The 15809-nt window shown below is 35.7% G+C and overlaps 1 protein-coding gene across 2 annotated transcripts in view; it reads right to left on the reverse strand.

Annotated features, from left to right (window-relative positions):
• The window catches only part of UNC13C (unc-13 homolog C), a 121299-nt gene extending 106581 nt beyond the window's left edge, over positions 1–14718 (reverse strand). The window contains exon 1 of one of the 2 annotated variants that reach the window (XM_058811814.1): positions 11745–14718. In XM_058811814.1, the coding sequence (XP_058667797.1) occupies positions 11745–14715 (2971 nt within the window). In that variant the 5' untranslated portion in view covers positions 14716–14718. The remainder of the gene's footprint in view (positions 1–11744) is intronic. The other variant, XM_058811813.1, reaches the window with a different exon arrangement.
• Between the last annotated feature and the right edge of the window lie 1091 nt (positions 14719–15809).

Genomic DNA, 15809 nt, shown 5'->3' on the forward strand with positions numbered 1-15809 from the left:
TAGTGAACAGTAGTGACAATCAGGGAACTAAAATGCTCTATTCTGCCACTAATTTTAGAGGCAGCTTACATGATCAAAGCATTTGACTGACTGGATTTATGAAAATGAGCTTACTCTTTAAATATTCTGTTTTTTAAAATAATTATTTGTGAAATGGATTTGTTTCACAATATCAGATAGTACTGGCTACTCTTTCAAGCATATAAAGAATATTTGGACAACCATAAGATCTAACCTCCCCACCCCAAAATTATTATAGCACTTCATAAGCAGGGTGAAAGCAAAACCAGGAGGAAATAGGTGACTGTAAACTGGGCTGGCCATGGCAACAGGGTGGGGTGTGCTTTTCTGAGACCTAAAGAGGAGTTAAACCCAGAGGGCTGGAGCAGCATCTGGACATCAATGAGAGGAAAGTCATGACAGCACTTAGCATTTAGGGTAGGAGAGACAGAGGCATCCATTCTCCAACTTGTAAAAAAGGAAGAATCCGAAAGGCAAAGAAAAATCTGGGGACTGGGGGTGTTTTAAGCAAAGCACTACTTGCAATTTAAGAAGCCTCACCACAGTATTTTCATGTAACCTGCACCTTCTTTTAGACTACCTCATCATAGCAAAATTGGTAATACTGACATACAAAGGCACAGAACAAATCTCAGTATTATTTATGTGGAATGCAATTCTTAAATAGTTGGCAGATACTTTGATATCAGATGCCTAAAGAATCACACGAATTATATGTTTAATTCACTTTAAAAAATTATATTAAAAATTGTTGAGACTTGTCTTCTACATAAAATGGATTTTTTTTTTTCAGAGCATGAGAGATAGATAGATATATAAAATTTTTTTTACCTGTCTTGGTTTCAGCCAACTTAATCTAATTTCACTACATTTCCTTTACTGGAACCTAATTTTACCTAAATTTAGTGAGGAGAGTGACAATCAAAATTAGGAAGGAGGAAAAGTATGTTTTTGGTTGACCTTGCTTTTCTTGGTAGTGACTACATACAAAGAAAAATGCACCCATCTAATGGTCTCTTTTCTCAATAGAAATTGCATAAAGTGGACAAGTAACGCAAATTTCCCAAAAAAGAGATCTTAAGAACATCTCTTCTTTGTAACAAATGAATGCATCTTCAGAGACAAAATTAGTTTGAAAACTTCATTGTTTACTGCTTCTTCTGAACTCACCATGAGTGAAATAATCTGAACTGTGGAAGTGTTCTTTGCATGTATGAGAGCACCAAATTGGGAAGCGTACAGAGTCACCAAGCAATTCACTTTAGTAGTCGTTAGGCTACCAGAACAGACAGCAACATTCCTTGATGTAGATAAGAAATGAACTGTGATTATGTAAGAGACCACTGAATGTATTTTCAAATCAGGGACTCAAGGCTAGACATCTCAGATTATACTGCTGAATGACAATGATTTACTTAAAAGAGCTTATCTTCATGTAACTCACTTCTGTCATCCACACAGTCAAAACAGTAACCTAAAAAGGTAATGAGTGCACCTAGGAGCAATGGAAACACCAGTTCCTATAGCTAACCCTTCTTACTTTAATTAGTTGTTTCTCCTTACATTTTAATTGAAAATCCATTACATTATGAAATACCAGTAATAGCCTTCAGATTGTGCCTTTATACCAAAGGCCAGTGTAGATAAGAGAAAGGTATTTTTTACTAGGATTATAGGAAAAATCCTTTTGCTCCTTAATTGTTGCTATTTCAGCTCAGTGCAGTCCCCATTGATATTTACAAACCTGTGTAGCAGAATGATGAAGTGCAGGGTGGTCATCTATCTACATACTACTGAAAATTATTTTTACTAATGTCAAATATTGAAGGCAAAAGGAAAGTGCGCACAAGCCCTTTTTATTTTTTAAGGCAGTCAATTACATTTAATTAGATAACTAAGCAGGAAATTAGATAAAATTAGTCTTTAAGTTTCCTTTAATAAGTTCCAATTATTAAAAAGCTGTATAATTCTCAGCATAGCCCCTAAATCTTGCCTTCTGTTGAAAATAGTTTGCACATGTGTATGGCTGGGGAATGAAGTGAGAGAGGCTTGTCATTTTTTCAGTACCCTCAAATAAGCCCCCTGGTTATTTTCTATCCACCTACCAGTTTAAATGTAGGCTAAGTAAAATTTCCAACAAGTGTTTATTAATACTGCATAATTGCTATTCAATCTTGGAATTAAAATTAACAGATCTGAGAAAAGTTTAACTTTACATTTTTATCAACAGTCATAGTCCAGTTTATTCATTCTATTAGCAATGTTGTCACCTATAACTTCTTAAACAAAATAGAAATTAATCATGCAAGACAACCAGTTTCTATACCCAATTTTCTGAGGAAAAAACAAATCTATAAAGGATGTTGAAAAGCCAGAGTTTCTGAGCATGAAAGGTACATTAGTAATGAAGATATGGAAGTCAGGACAGACTTTGCTTTCGTAGCTTGTGACACCATCAGAAATACAACTGGCTCTATCAGTCAGCAGAGGTATTTCCATCAAAGAGGTTCAGGTGATTCTGCTCCCCAGTCATAACCTTCCTTCAGAAGTCTCGTGTCATTGTTTCACTTCTGCACTTTTCTGAGCAGCAGAACAATGTCCCAATACACTCCCCTTTCTTTAATGACTGCAAATATTCAGTTCTCCACTCCGCACCATAGCACAAGAACTGTAACAAGGTTCTAAAAATCTAAACTGTTAGGAAATCCTAGGATCAAAATTAATCAAAACATTGATTTTCCACTCTTGTAAGAGTGCATTATTGCACAACACCAAATAGGAAAAATAATTAAAGTTCATTATTCTCTCAAAGTACCATTTCAATATTTAATTCTGAAAAATGGCTGCAAGAACGTCAAACTGACTGATAATTACGTTGTTCCTGGAAGCAAAGCCTTCAGACAAAATACTTGCTGGAATTAGATAACAATACAGCTGTTCCATGAAAATAACATGTGTAAAGTACCCACAGTCAGAAGTAGTTTTAAGTCTGAGATGGACAATTTAAATTAGCATCTATTGCCAAGAAAGGGAAATAAAAGATGAAAACCAGGTTTGAATAAATTAAAGAAGTAGATTGGCCAAAACAATGACACAAATTAAGTCATGCTAAAATAATAAATGCTGCACCCAGAAGCTATTGTTGCCACTAGAGAACAGAACATTACACTGTGTAAGCCCAGAGGATGTTGTATTGCTGAAGCTTATTCTATGGAGATTGCGTATAACGCTTGAAAGATAATATTAAAGCTAGCACATCATAAGAGATGAGTGATGCTTGTCTGACAAAGAGAAGGTCAAACTTGAATAAAGCTTGGTTGACAGGAGAAATACAAGAATTGCTGCTAGCACTTTACTAGCAGTGATGTAGAAAAATTACTAGCGGATACATGGAGAGTCAAAACAGGAGGTCAGTTTGGTGAAGATGAAAACTGCATTTGTGTCTCTAATAATAAAGTGGTCTGAAAATCTGAAACAAAAGGACATGCTTTAAAAACATCGCTGGTGTTTAGAAATTGAGTCCTAGTAGACTTCTAATGGCTTTGTTTTCCATTGTTTTTCAACAGCTAGTAGACACTTCTACCAAATTCTAGAACTTATCTCTAAAACAGTAAGTTAAAGACTGTTGTGAGAACTGTTTTATTACAGAATGCGGTGAGCTCAAAAATCTACCATTCTCTTAAAGAAAGGGCTCTCTTGACAATCTCTGGCTTGTTAGAGTGATGGTAGGAAGTAAAAGTCAGCAGGCATTTTAAGCACTCTCTTCTCACACCAGAAAGCATTAAAATGATAAGACATAGATTATTCAAAAGGGATGAAAAGGCATATTTTATCCCCCTCAATACATGTGGTAACAGTATATGCAACCAAGTAATTAATTATTTGCTGTGAAAACAAATAGATAATTGATTATTGCAAAACTTTCTGCATCACAAAGTTAACAATGCCACAAATGAATCACTATATCATGGTCTCAGCTGCAAGCTGAAGTCCAATTGGAATACTTCCAAAGAAATCCAAGCAAACAGTCCCTTGGTTGGACAACAAATGTGAGAGCAGTTCCTCTGGACTCTAACAAACAAAAACCATGTTCCTCGGTTCTTCTTGCATTGAACACGAGGATTGCACTGAGACATGCAATCTAGTTTATCCTGACAGCACAGACACAAGTGACAGCAGGGTTGGGATGTTCAGTGGCAGCCTGGGACAGAGGGGTGAGCTGCTGTCCACCCTGGGCCACAGAGAACACGAGGGCAGTAGCAAAGGGCTGAGTGCCATAAGAGCGGAAGGTCAAAGCAGTTGGTGACAAAGACACAAGTGCTCACAGCAAAAATGTTTTGGGGCATTTACTTCATACTGCTTCTATTTTTGGCCCTAATGACTGAAAGCCCATTAGCTGCTGAGCTGCTGAGCACATCAGATGTGATCTTGAAGAGCAACATCTGGCTTGGTTGCATCAGTAAAACACATAGATCCCACTCAGCCATTCCAGCGATCAAAGCAAATGTGGCGAATTGGGAAGACAAAGATTTGCTTCAAAAGTATATCCCTGTTGTAAAATAAAATGATAATGGAGACACACTCATAAGTCATATAAATATAGTACTCTTAAAGAGCAAGAATAACACGTACAGCTAGGATCAGAATGCAGTGTCTGAGAAACAGACATATATTTCACAGGATATAATATTCATAGCTGCTGTTGGCATGAAGTTGTTTCTTCTGTGGAGTTGTTTCCACTTCCGAGATAGGTTTAGGAACTATTTAAAACAATCTCAAACACGTTTAAACATTATAATATTCAGAACCCCCAAAGTAGAAGGCTAAAAAATTTAGATTAGCTAAGCTAATTTCAAGACTTACAGCAATGAAAAAAAAATGAGTCAAAGTATAATCACATACAAAATAAAAAGATGACATCAAGCTAATAACACTACTAAGATAAGACAAAGTTATCAGATTTTCTTCTGTTGATAAGAAACTATCTTAACAGATACAAGAAAAGAACAATATTTGAAATAATATGATTAGCATTGAACCCTTAAAAATGGTTATTTACTGTCATCTTTTATGTTATAGGTAAACTCAAAATCAAATTACAGTTTTGGCTCTGCTTGAAATAACAAGTTGAAATAATTATGCCTAAACACCAAAGAGAGACACAGATATTAGGAACTCTAGACTGGTACACTGGAATTGAAAGGATGACTTTTGGTACTTTTGGACTTTTTTGCTTGATAGGACACTCATAAATCCTTCTGAAATCCTCAATCCCTTTTTATAGTTAATAGAAAAAGACATGTTTCCTTGTCCTTTACTTTCACGGTTTTTTAGAAAAAGAAAATTTCACCCAACCTGCCTTTAACAGTTCCTAAGGAAAATTCCCCTACTTTATGTTTGCAGTACCCTCCTTGCCTTATGGATTCAGAGGAGCACCAGCTCCACTCTGTTTGTACAAAATGAAACAGGAAGAGCTACAGGATAAGATTTAAAAGTGCATTTTATAAATATTCGTCTCTCCTAGTTCATTTTTACATTCAATAATAGTACATCCATCACATCTGACTTTCCTTATTCCATCTTAGTATATATGCAGCTGAAGAACAAGAATTCCTTTGGTGATGCTGCAGCTGCGCTGGTGATATCCAGAGCTATCCATAGTTTATGGGCCTGTGACAGCATTGACAAATCACTTGCTGCTGCTCCAATAATCTACTCCAGAGAAGCTACTTGAGTGTCAGTCAGCAGATTGCTCTTTGCCACTACTAATTTAGCAAAAACAGATTACAGTGGTATTTTCTGTAGTATTTTTTCTAGCTAACTTGTATCCTTGTATCTGTTGCACACCATATTCTTTATCATAGCATCCAAGACATTTTTAAATGGCTCTGTCATTAACACAACCATAGGTCTTGATTTTCAGATTTACTAAAACTTATCTTGCAAGCCATCTGAAGAATACTCCCAGGTCCTCAAGGAAACAATCCTCATGATTAGCAAAATTCTGTCAGTATCAACAATAATTTTGCATCAGCATTAACTAGAGAGGTTTTGGATATTTCCTTCTATTTTGAGTTCCTGAGAGACAACTGTGCAGGTGTTCCACTGATCACCTAGAAAATGTGCACAAAGAAAAAAACCTGGTACCTGTCCTATGGGAGTAATCAGAATTTCCCTTTGACAGCAAAACAGAGAATCTCTTATACACTCAGTTGTAATACTCTACTTCACTAATACATGAGAGGAAGACTTGAGCCTATTTGTAAATTCACATTTTCCAAGTCATTACATTTTTTAAATGCATGTCTAGATATTTTTTCAGCCTGATGCTTTAACAAGATTCCTTTATCCCAAAGCTGCATTCAAAAATTATGCAGTGTTATTTCCACTTCTAAAGCACAACAATCTAAAGAAAATGCTTAAATATTTTGGAAATAAAAATATTTTTCATTCTTGATGATGCAATATTGTGTTCATTTTCCCAGCAAAACCAGTATAAAAACTCCTTGGAACTGACATTCATGGTCAGCTTTCCTCTCAGCTCTAGCAGCTTTAAATCTGTTTAAGCTCAAAAAGAGCACACAAAGTGCATGAATATTTATCAATCGACATGAATTCCAAAGTCAGTTAAAATAGTGTTAAATGGCCTCCTGTTTTCATAAGGAGGAGAGTAGCAGAGACTTTCTTCATTTATGGAGGAGACCAGCAGTTTTAGCAAATCACTTTTCTTAAAAAGAGAAGTCATTCTCAAACAGAAGAGGCTTGGGGTGCTCTGCTTTGTTGGGTTTTTTTTTTTGGTTTGTCTACTTGCTTTTATTAAACAGCTAAAATACGGATTTCTGCCAAACATTACTGATTAAGGATGTTGGGGAGGTGGGGAGTGGGGGGAGAGTGTGGTTTGTTGTGGTTTTTTTGGGTTTGTTGTTGTTTGGTTGGGTTTTTTGACTTTGTTTGGGGTGTTGTCTGGGTTTGTTTACCCGGTTGGTTTATTTGTTTTTTATGCTTAAAAAATAGGTGGAGCTATTCTAGGAAAAGGGATCTGGTAACAGCAGAATTTTTTGAATCTGAGACTGTTACACAAACGTTGTTGTGACATACATTTCCCTGATGTAGTGCACACTGATCTAGCAGGAGTTACTATGCTAAATTAAACTGTTGCTCTTCAATCTATTTGGTTACTATCCTGTTTACAAAGAGACCCAGTATTATAATCTAAGTTTTCCTGATAAGAACAAATGCTGTAACCCCAGAATTAAAACACAATAAGCCAGAAGAACACTATTATGTCTCCTGGAAGAGATATTAAACAGGTTTTTTAATCCTTTCACTCACTTAACTAGTAGGGAAAAAGTACAGACTGTGTAGCAAGCAACTGATGCAGAGCATCCTTTCATGAAGCACCAACTTTAGATTTGCTGGTGAATGTAACTACTTGCTTTTTCTTCACAGACAAAAAGATGGATGTATCATCTTCATGACTAAATGATTATATTTCCTGCCATAATTTTTCAAAAGCAACCTTTCTACAGATCTATTAATCTCAAGCTGGACAGACTGCCATTTTCTGTTTTAAGTCTCTGATATCTCTTTTCTCCATCAAAGGACAGTAGAGAAATAGGAAGGGAAGGGTATAAAGACTTATGCCTGACTCCAGTGAAACCAGTAGCAAGAAAATAATGCATTCACTCTCCTGTGAACAAAACAAGCACAGGAAACTGAGTCAAATCAATCTACCTTGGTTCATCAGCACCATCCTGATTGAATTCATGGAGTGGTTAATAAGTCTTTAGAACACTATTTTACCTCCTGTAATATTAGTAGAAGATTTTCAGAGTGCACACATACACATGTGAAAAAGGAAATGTGGCTAACCAGTCTGGGTGCATGAATATTGTATTTATCAGTTTCTACCCATGTAATCTGAAAATATATCTTGTGTCCTCCCATCCTGCACAACTACAGCTTCTTATTGCACCACCTCCCCCTCCCCCCCAAAAAAGGGTTAAAGACATACATCATTTTGTTTACCTGACGAAAAGACAGACACAAACATGGTGTTGAAAAAGAAAACCAAAACAGTTGAAAAAACTGGATTATTACATTTCTGTGGTTCATTATCATTCCCAGTACAGCACCAAAATAGATTCCTTAACTTGCAGTAATCTTGTTTCCTCAGTACACATCTATTAAAATGTATGGTAAGAGTAACCATTTCTCCTCCAGCCTGCTTACACAATACATTTGTTCTATTGTGACCATCTTCTGATGTAAACAGAGAAGGGAAGTTACACAGATGAAAACTCTCTGCCTTTTTACATTATTTACACATGAAGAGAAGAGCAATAGATTAAATAACCTTCTGTTGAAAAGTATTCTGTCCCCAAATCCATCTCTTTACAGATGATACATTAGGTGAATATATATTAATTTTCCTTAAACAATGCAGATGAACTACATCAGCCACATGGAATGCACAATCAGTCCTTATATTAATGAAGTAATTTATCACTCTCATGAAAAAAACCCCAAACAAATCATAAATAAACAAGATGTGGGAAATCAAACAAAACCTTGTATGAATAAATACTGTGGCTCCAATGTTTTGAAGCAAAATAAAAAATCTTGAGGTTTGATACTGCTGCTACTTTTTATTAACTGTCAGTGTTTCTGTCTGGACTATTCTTTCCCAATGATGCAAAGATTAATTGCGTTTGTTCCATCACTTTTTTCCCCCCTCAGACTGTGCCTGAGATTAGAAAGATGCAAAATACCACTGGGCTGAGTGCAGGAAAAGCTTCTCAAAAAGATCACATAAAATAGTGTTTCATTCATTACTTTGAACAAGGTGAGGCTAAACTTCCAGGCAACTTAGACTGTGGCCATAACTCAGCTTCAAGCCTCTTTAGGGGATTCTGGGTTTACATTAGCACACACCTCAATGGTATAAAGTAAGTCCATACAGTATCAACTGAAAGCTGCATTAGTTCAAGACAGTTTAGATTGAATTTTTATTTATTTTATAAAATTTATATTCAATTTTTAGCAACAAAATACTTGAAGAAATAAGGTGTAATGAGAACAGAATGTGCTTAGATTTCAAAGAATTCCCAAAACATGAAAAACTGTACTTTCACTGTAACAAAAGCAAACTGATTAAAAAGGACTGTAAAAGATAAGACAGGGACAGAATGGAAGAATCCATTAGGGAAAAAGAAAGCTAGAAAATAAAATACGAGGACTAGAACAATGAATAAAAGTGTTAGTCATTCTCAGTTACAGTGTACAAAGAAACAAACAACTGGATAGCATTTCTTTAATTTTTTCAAGCCACCGATCCCTCCACTGATACACATCCATCCAAGCAATGTCTCTATATCCTTACAGAACTTTAAATCTGAGGATTGCTCATGTACTGCTCATGTGTCTTCTCATTCGTATAACCTAGTCATCCCAGTATGCCTCCAAAAACATTTTAAAATAAATAATACATAAGCAATCAGCCCAGAGTGTGTTTTTCCTCCAGACAGTGACAGAGAGTAGGAATATCTTATGGGGTTCTTGTACACTAACAAATTATTTATGTACCAAAGATTTATTTACCTTACCTTATGCATTACTAGAATGAAAATCATATAATTCTAAAACTTTCTTTTGTATTAAATTGGAGAACTAAAACTACAATATTATACAGTTCTACCTCTGCTTGGACAGATTGTTGTCTAACAACTCTTGCTTACATGGAGGGATGAAACAATTCATTGAAGAATAGGTTGTGTTTGGTTATATAATGAAGATTAATTCAAGGAATTTTTTCTCTTTCTAGTGCTTTTCCATTTAAAAGTAAGAAATCTGAAGCTGACTGGGAATCAGTTACAGGGGTAAGAGAGTAATAAGACCCAAGTAAAAGTAATGTAAACCCTAGAACAGCTATTAGTCACTTTTAAAAAAAGTTGTTATTGCTCCAGCAAATATTAAAATGAAGATTGAATACCTCAAACAACTATTTGCTTAAATGACAAACTAAGTATTCTCTGGACATGCCTAATTACATACATAAAGAAGACAAGGCAGGTTGTCAAAAATGAGGAGTTAAAAAATATGCTTTGGGAGTTTTGAAGAAGTCCTTTAAGAACTTATTTATAAAATGTCTTTTCCTAGACTGTGCCATTCAAGTAATAAACAGAAATTGAAGGCGTTTTGCTGGGTTAAAAGAGGAACATACATTTAATTCCTAGAAAGGATAGCATGGGATGTATCAAAGTTAGTTCTCATTTTTTAACAACTATTATCTACCAATACACACAAACATACAGACTTTAAATAGTAGAACCAATTTGAGTGTCAGAATTTGGGGTCTTCCTTGTGTGGTTTCTGTAATTAAGTCCTGAGATCAGTATATTCCTATAGTACTGTGACTGGGTAAAATGAATGTTGTTCACTTCTCCCTGCCTCACAAAATCAGGAAAAAGTAATGAAAATCCTAGTTATTGATAGCTGTTCATTCATATACACACCACCTAGTATCTAACAGAGTACTGTAGAAAAACGGCCGCAAAACACAAGTATAAAATTGAGTGTCATTATTTAAATGTAAAATAGACTTTAAAGTAAACTCTACTACTATCAAAATTTATATGCATTTGTAATTGACTTCCAAGTTGACTATAGATTTATTGTAAAAGTAGTTCATGTACAAAAAGAAACACCATAGTAGCTCAAGTTCATTACTACTAAATACAATCTTTGGCTAAAGGCACAGTTTTTCATCTTTTTCCCAGGCAGATAAAGGAAAGATTCAGTCAAGGTGACAATTACCATCTGGCTAGCTACAGTCATTGTGATGCTCCCAATTAAATGCACATGCAATATTATACTGAAATGTTATTAGAGTTACAGTCAATGTTTACATTGAATATCACCATATTTGTATATTATTAGTATATTACTTTGTCTATTACTAGTAATTACTTTGTATATTATTAAAGTAACATATATGACTGTCTGCTTTGAAGTCTGATACTATGGAAGATAGAAATAATGAAAAAATCAGTGTGAAACCCTCCTGTGAATTTAGTTCCTTCCTAAAGTAACTTCTTCATACACGGGTGCTACTATTTACACTCTTGTCTTTCTTCCACACTCTTCTCACCTCATTTTGGGGACTGACTACTCTTGAGAGCTTGTTGGGAGTACAAATAAGGACAGAATCAAAGTAAGAACAGACATAGAATCAGTTTAAACTTTTACTCTTGTAAGTATGTAACCAGTTATGGGTTGCATATTGGATAGAGAACACTGCCCATCAGGATGAATACAGAACCAACGATGCCTTGAAAACTATAGAAGTAAGCAAGAGTGTAGCATCTGAACGCTCTGTATTACTCCTATAAACACATTTATAAAACTATGAGGAAACCAAGAGCAGTGTACTATTTAGTTCTTTTTAAGACTTAAACCTTGTGAAATTTAATTTTAAAGTTACTGAAATTCAAAGAAATATAGTTACTTACAAGCATGTCTGACTAAACATATTCAGAAAGATGTTGGAAATTTAATCTTTTGATTTCTATGGAACTATTTTACCCTCTAAACAAAACCAGACATAAGCAGATTTTTTTTCTGCTGAATTCAATGGGAGCATGAAAAGGTACCATACAAAAATCAATGTCCAATTCTAATGAGAACAATGTTTTACTTAAAAGACAGTATTAAAACACTGTTACCTCCAGCAAGGATCTTCTCCTCCAAGTCATTCATTTGTTTCTTATATGCTTTTAAAGCAGCTTCTTTAAATGATGGTCGTATTCTTTTTTTCTTTGGAATTTCAGTGACTTCAGTAATCACCTCTGGGACATTCTGATTTTCATCCTCCCTTATTTCTACTTCAGGAACCACGTCACTTTCAACTTCTAATATCTCTTCACTGATCACACTGTCAAACTGTGTGTCATATTGTTCCTCTGGTAGCATTGCATATGGAGTTTCATACAAAGACTGGTCCAGTTCATACTCTTGGACCTGCTCACTAGTTTCACTACTATTAGTTCTATTTTCTAGTTTAGCAAGGACTTGTTCCATTACTTCTACATAGTCCGTTTCATTCTCACCAGATGGTTCAATCAATTCTTCCTCATACTCTGCTTTGTAGCAATAAGGCTCAACATAAACATCAGAATCGAGCGTTGTACTTGATTCATTTGCAGTAGACTGAGACAGTGTTCTAAACCTTCCCATAAAAGATGATCCACTGTCTTCATACCCACTTAAGCTTTGTGTACTTTTATTCCAGACTACTTCTAAAGCTGACTTAGCACGCTGAAGCGTAGATCCAAATTTAGGAAAGCTGAAAGTCTTATCAGAAAGATCTATGCTTAATCGGCTGTGCCATGATTTAGGGGCAGTTTCCTCTGAGTCGTCACTTGGTAGTTCACTTTGACTTCGGTACATCATAGGCAATTTGTTTTGATTCTGATAAGAGGAGATAGAATTTGTTTCCTGATAATCATCGTATTGACCAGTCCACTGACTCTGTGTTTCGCTGTCAAGGCCCGGACAAGATGGAGAAGTACCATCCAGAGTGAAATCATAGCTTTCAGTATCATACTGGAGGTCAGAACTTTGGCCCTTTCCAAAATCTGTCTGTTGGTCTGAAGGGCTGCTCATATCATACACAAAAACCTCCTGCGTGGATGAGTCTAGGCCCAAATCTGCCCCTTGTTCCAACTGATTCCAGTTTTGCCATGGGGAAAGATCGTCCTGTAAAGAAAGCTGACTATCATCATAATGGTTTATATCTCCAGATACATGGATTATTCCATTGCTTACTCCACTATCAACAGTTTCTACGTTCCCTGTTTCATTTTGCTCTGGATACTGCTGCATGTCTTGGGCAAAAGTCTGTTCCTGGGAACTGTCATACCAGTTCAGAGAATCATCTTGCCTTCGCTGCCAAAGTTCTCGATCAGAGGAAGACAACAATGAACTGCCATTTGTTCTGCTAAAATACTGATTTTCTGAAAAATCCTCAGAGTAAGACTGACACAATTTTGAGAAATCTGATTCTGAACGGCTAAGCTTTGGTGTTGCAAAGTCATTCTGTAAATGCCATAAAGGAGTCACATCTGAATAATAGGCCTTTGATTGTTTTTCCATAGTGTCAAATTCTGGTGACTGATTGTCATAACTTCTGTGTGAAAAGGTGCTATTGTCAGCAGTTCTGTCAAGGTCTTTAGTGTTTGGGGACTCAGTAGTCCCCTTTGTAGTGCTTGTTTTTATGTGAATTGCTGATTTAGATATTTTTGCATAACTGTTCTTATTTATATCTGATTCCAAGTCTTTATCACTGTCAGGTGACTCCCAGTCATGCATTTTAGATTTTGTCTCCACAGTTAAATGTTTCATATCCATGCTTTCATATGTCTGAGAGGAAGGAAGTCCTCTTTCTTTCTTATCTTTTATTTCATGGGAAAATATATCTGTAGAAATTCCAATGCCAGTTCCCTTAAGTTTATAAGACTTTTTCAAAATCAAATCTCTCTGTTGCGATGACTCAAAGTAAACAAGAATGGGTCTTGGCTTTGCATTTGGACAGTCTCTTTGCTGCCCAAGCCTTTGGGCAAACTCAATTTTAATGGTGCTTTGTGCCTCTGAGAATCCCATTTTTTCTATTAATATTTTGTAAACTATGCTTTCAGCTTTTTCAAGCCGCTCTTCAGGCACATTTAGAAACCTAAGACTTGCTTTGTTTCCTGGGTGGCCTATCTGCTTAATGTAGTCATGTATGTCCCGAGTTTCTCTTCTGGACTGTACGAATCCAGTTCGCAATTGTTCAATTTCATTTTGCACAACTTCTACACTACTAGAAATTTCATCAATTGATTGTTTCAGAGCATTAACATGCCCTCTTAATTCAGAGAGTTCTGTTTCAATTTGACTTATTCCCTGAAGCTCTTTAAAGATCATTTCCATAACATCGTGGGTTTGGCTAATACAACCTGTTGAACTAAAGCCAGGTTCAAGAGTGTTTGATTTCTGGTGACGGCCAGTTCTGTCCAGAGATTTACTTCTTAACCCCCATGTTTTCCTCCAGGAACTTAGCTCTGAGTCTGATGAGACACATTCTTGGCTCTTCTTCCATTTCCTTAGTTTTCGTAAGGCTCCCAGCTTCAGTGTGTGTAAAGTGCGCTCTCCATCCGAACTTCCATCAGAGGCTGCAAGGCTGCTCAAGCTTTTCCTGTTGCGTCGCACAGGCATTGTGTGGGATAAGTATTCGCTTTTCTTGCTATTGGATTTTATTTCACTTAATGACTCAGAACAAGAGCTATCATTTGAAGACAGGTCTTGAACTATATCTTCATTATTAGTGTTTGCTACAAAAATATGCCTTTGCAGTCCATTGGCAATAGCAACTCTGTAACTGAATGTTGGAGAAAGTGAAAATTCTCTATTGCTTTCCTCTTCTTCAGTTGATAAGTTGCGGGCAGATGGGCACTTGGCAATCTTTTTAACGGTGCTTTTTAAAGTATTGGAAAATTTTGGATTTTTTGTTTGTCCAATCTGACTTAAGTCTTGTTCCTTTTTGCTCTGACAACTCTCTTTCCTTTTTGTACTATTTCCCGATTTCTTTGTAAACATTCCTTTGCAAATCTTATATATATAAGATGAGATCAGGCCCTTGAAGAGAGCAGAAACCATGGAGCGCAATTTACATTAAGATGTTTCCATAAAACACATTTTTTGATCCAGAGAAGTATTTGTATCTCCAAGAGGATCATTGGCAAATGTTTCAATGGACACTATAGCCATAAAAACTACTGATGCTCTGGAAGAATGTGACAGAAAAATTAAAAAAAGAATCACACATCTGCTTGTTCAAAATAAAATCCTGAAGAGGTTTTGTATGTCTTGCAAAATCTCACTGTGTTGCACATGGCTTCTTGAAGTGTCTAAAAAGGAGGGAATGGCATTACAATGGCTGTCAAGCAAACTTATCATTCAATAATACTGATGATGTTTTAACTAGGTTACAATGAAAACACAGATGATTCCCCATAATTGTCTGAATAGATTTTTTCATGAATAATTGAAGCTGAAAACAGGCAATATTGTTAACAACAATTAATAAGCTATACTTATCTCCAGGCTTCTTCACCCAGTTTAATTCTCTGACTTTAACAGAGATATTCAGTTTAAAATGCTCTCTGCCTTCTTTCAGAGTACTGACATTTCAATTTAGATCCATACGATACACGGCAGTGATCAAAAAACTGACAGGGTAATAAATGGTTACTAGTTAATAAAACAAAAGTAGAAAGTTTTCTCTTGCTTCACCTTTTGGTACAAGGTAGGGTTCAGGCACAAGTGAGTATTTTATATATGAAGTGCTGTTCTGTCTTGAGGTTGAATTATGTACATGACTATAGTTTGTGAAATAGTTGCTTTGATACCAAACTTTAATATGCTATGATAAGCCAGGACTCAAAAGTGGGCTTATCTTCTTGATATCTCTTCTTTAAGAAGTAAAATAAAATACTTTGAGTGTAACAGAAAATAATGACAACTAATGGAAATTCTCATCCAGGTTATTAAATTTAATATTTTTCTGCTAAAAGAAATCACCCCCACTCACCCCACTGCAAACCTACACAAAACATAGTTTACAAGTTGCAGGACATAAACAGGTGCCATTACAACAGGAAAGCTATTTGCTCTTAAAGAAGTCTAAAAAGCTTCCATGAGGTATCTGGAAGTTTCTATTCCATACTACAAAAGCTTGCATTCCATAGAAA

The sequence above is a fragment of the Ammospiza caudacuta genome, chromosome 10 (genome assembly GCF_027887145.1).
Source record: "Ammospiza caudacuta isolate bAmmCau1 chromosome 10, bAmmCau1.pri, whole genome shotgun sequence".
Taxonomy (NCBI): Eukaryota; Metazoa; Chordata; class Aves; order Passeriformes; family Passerellidae; genus Ammospiza; species Ammospiza caudacuta.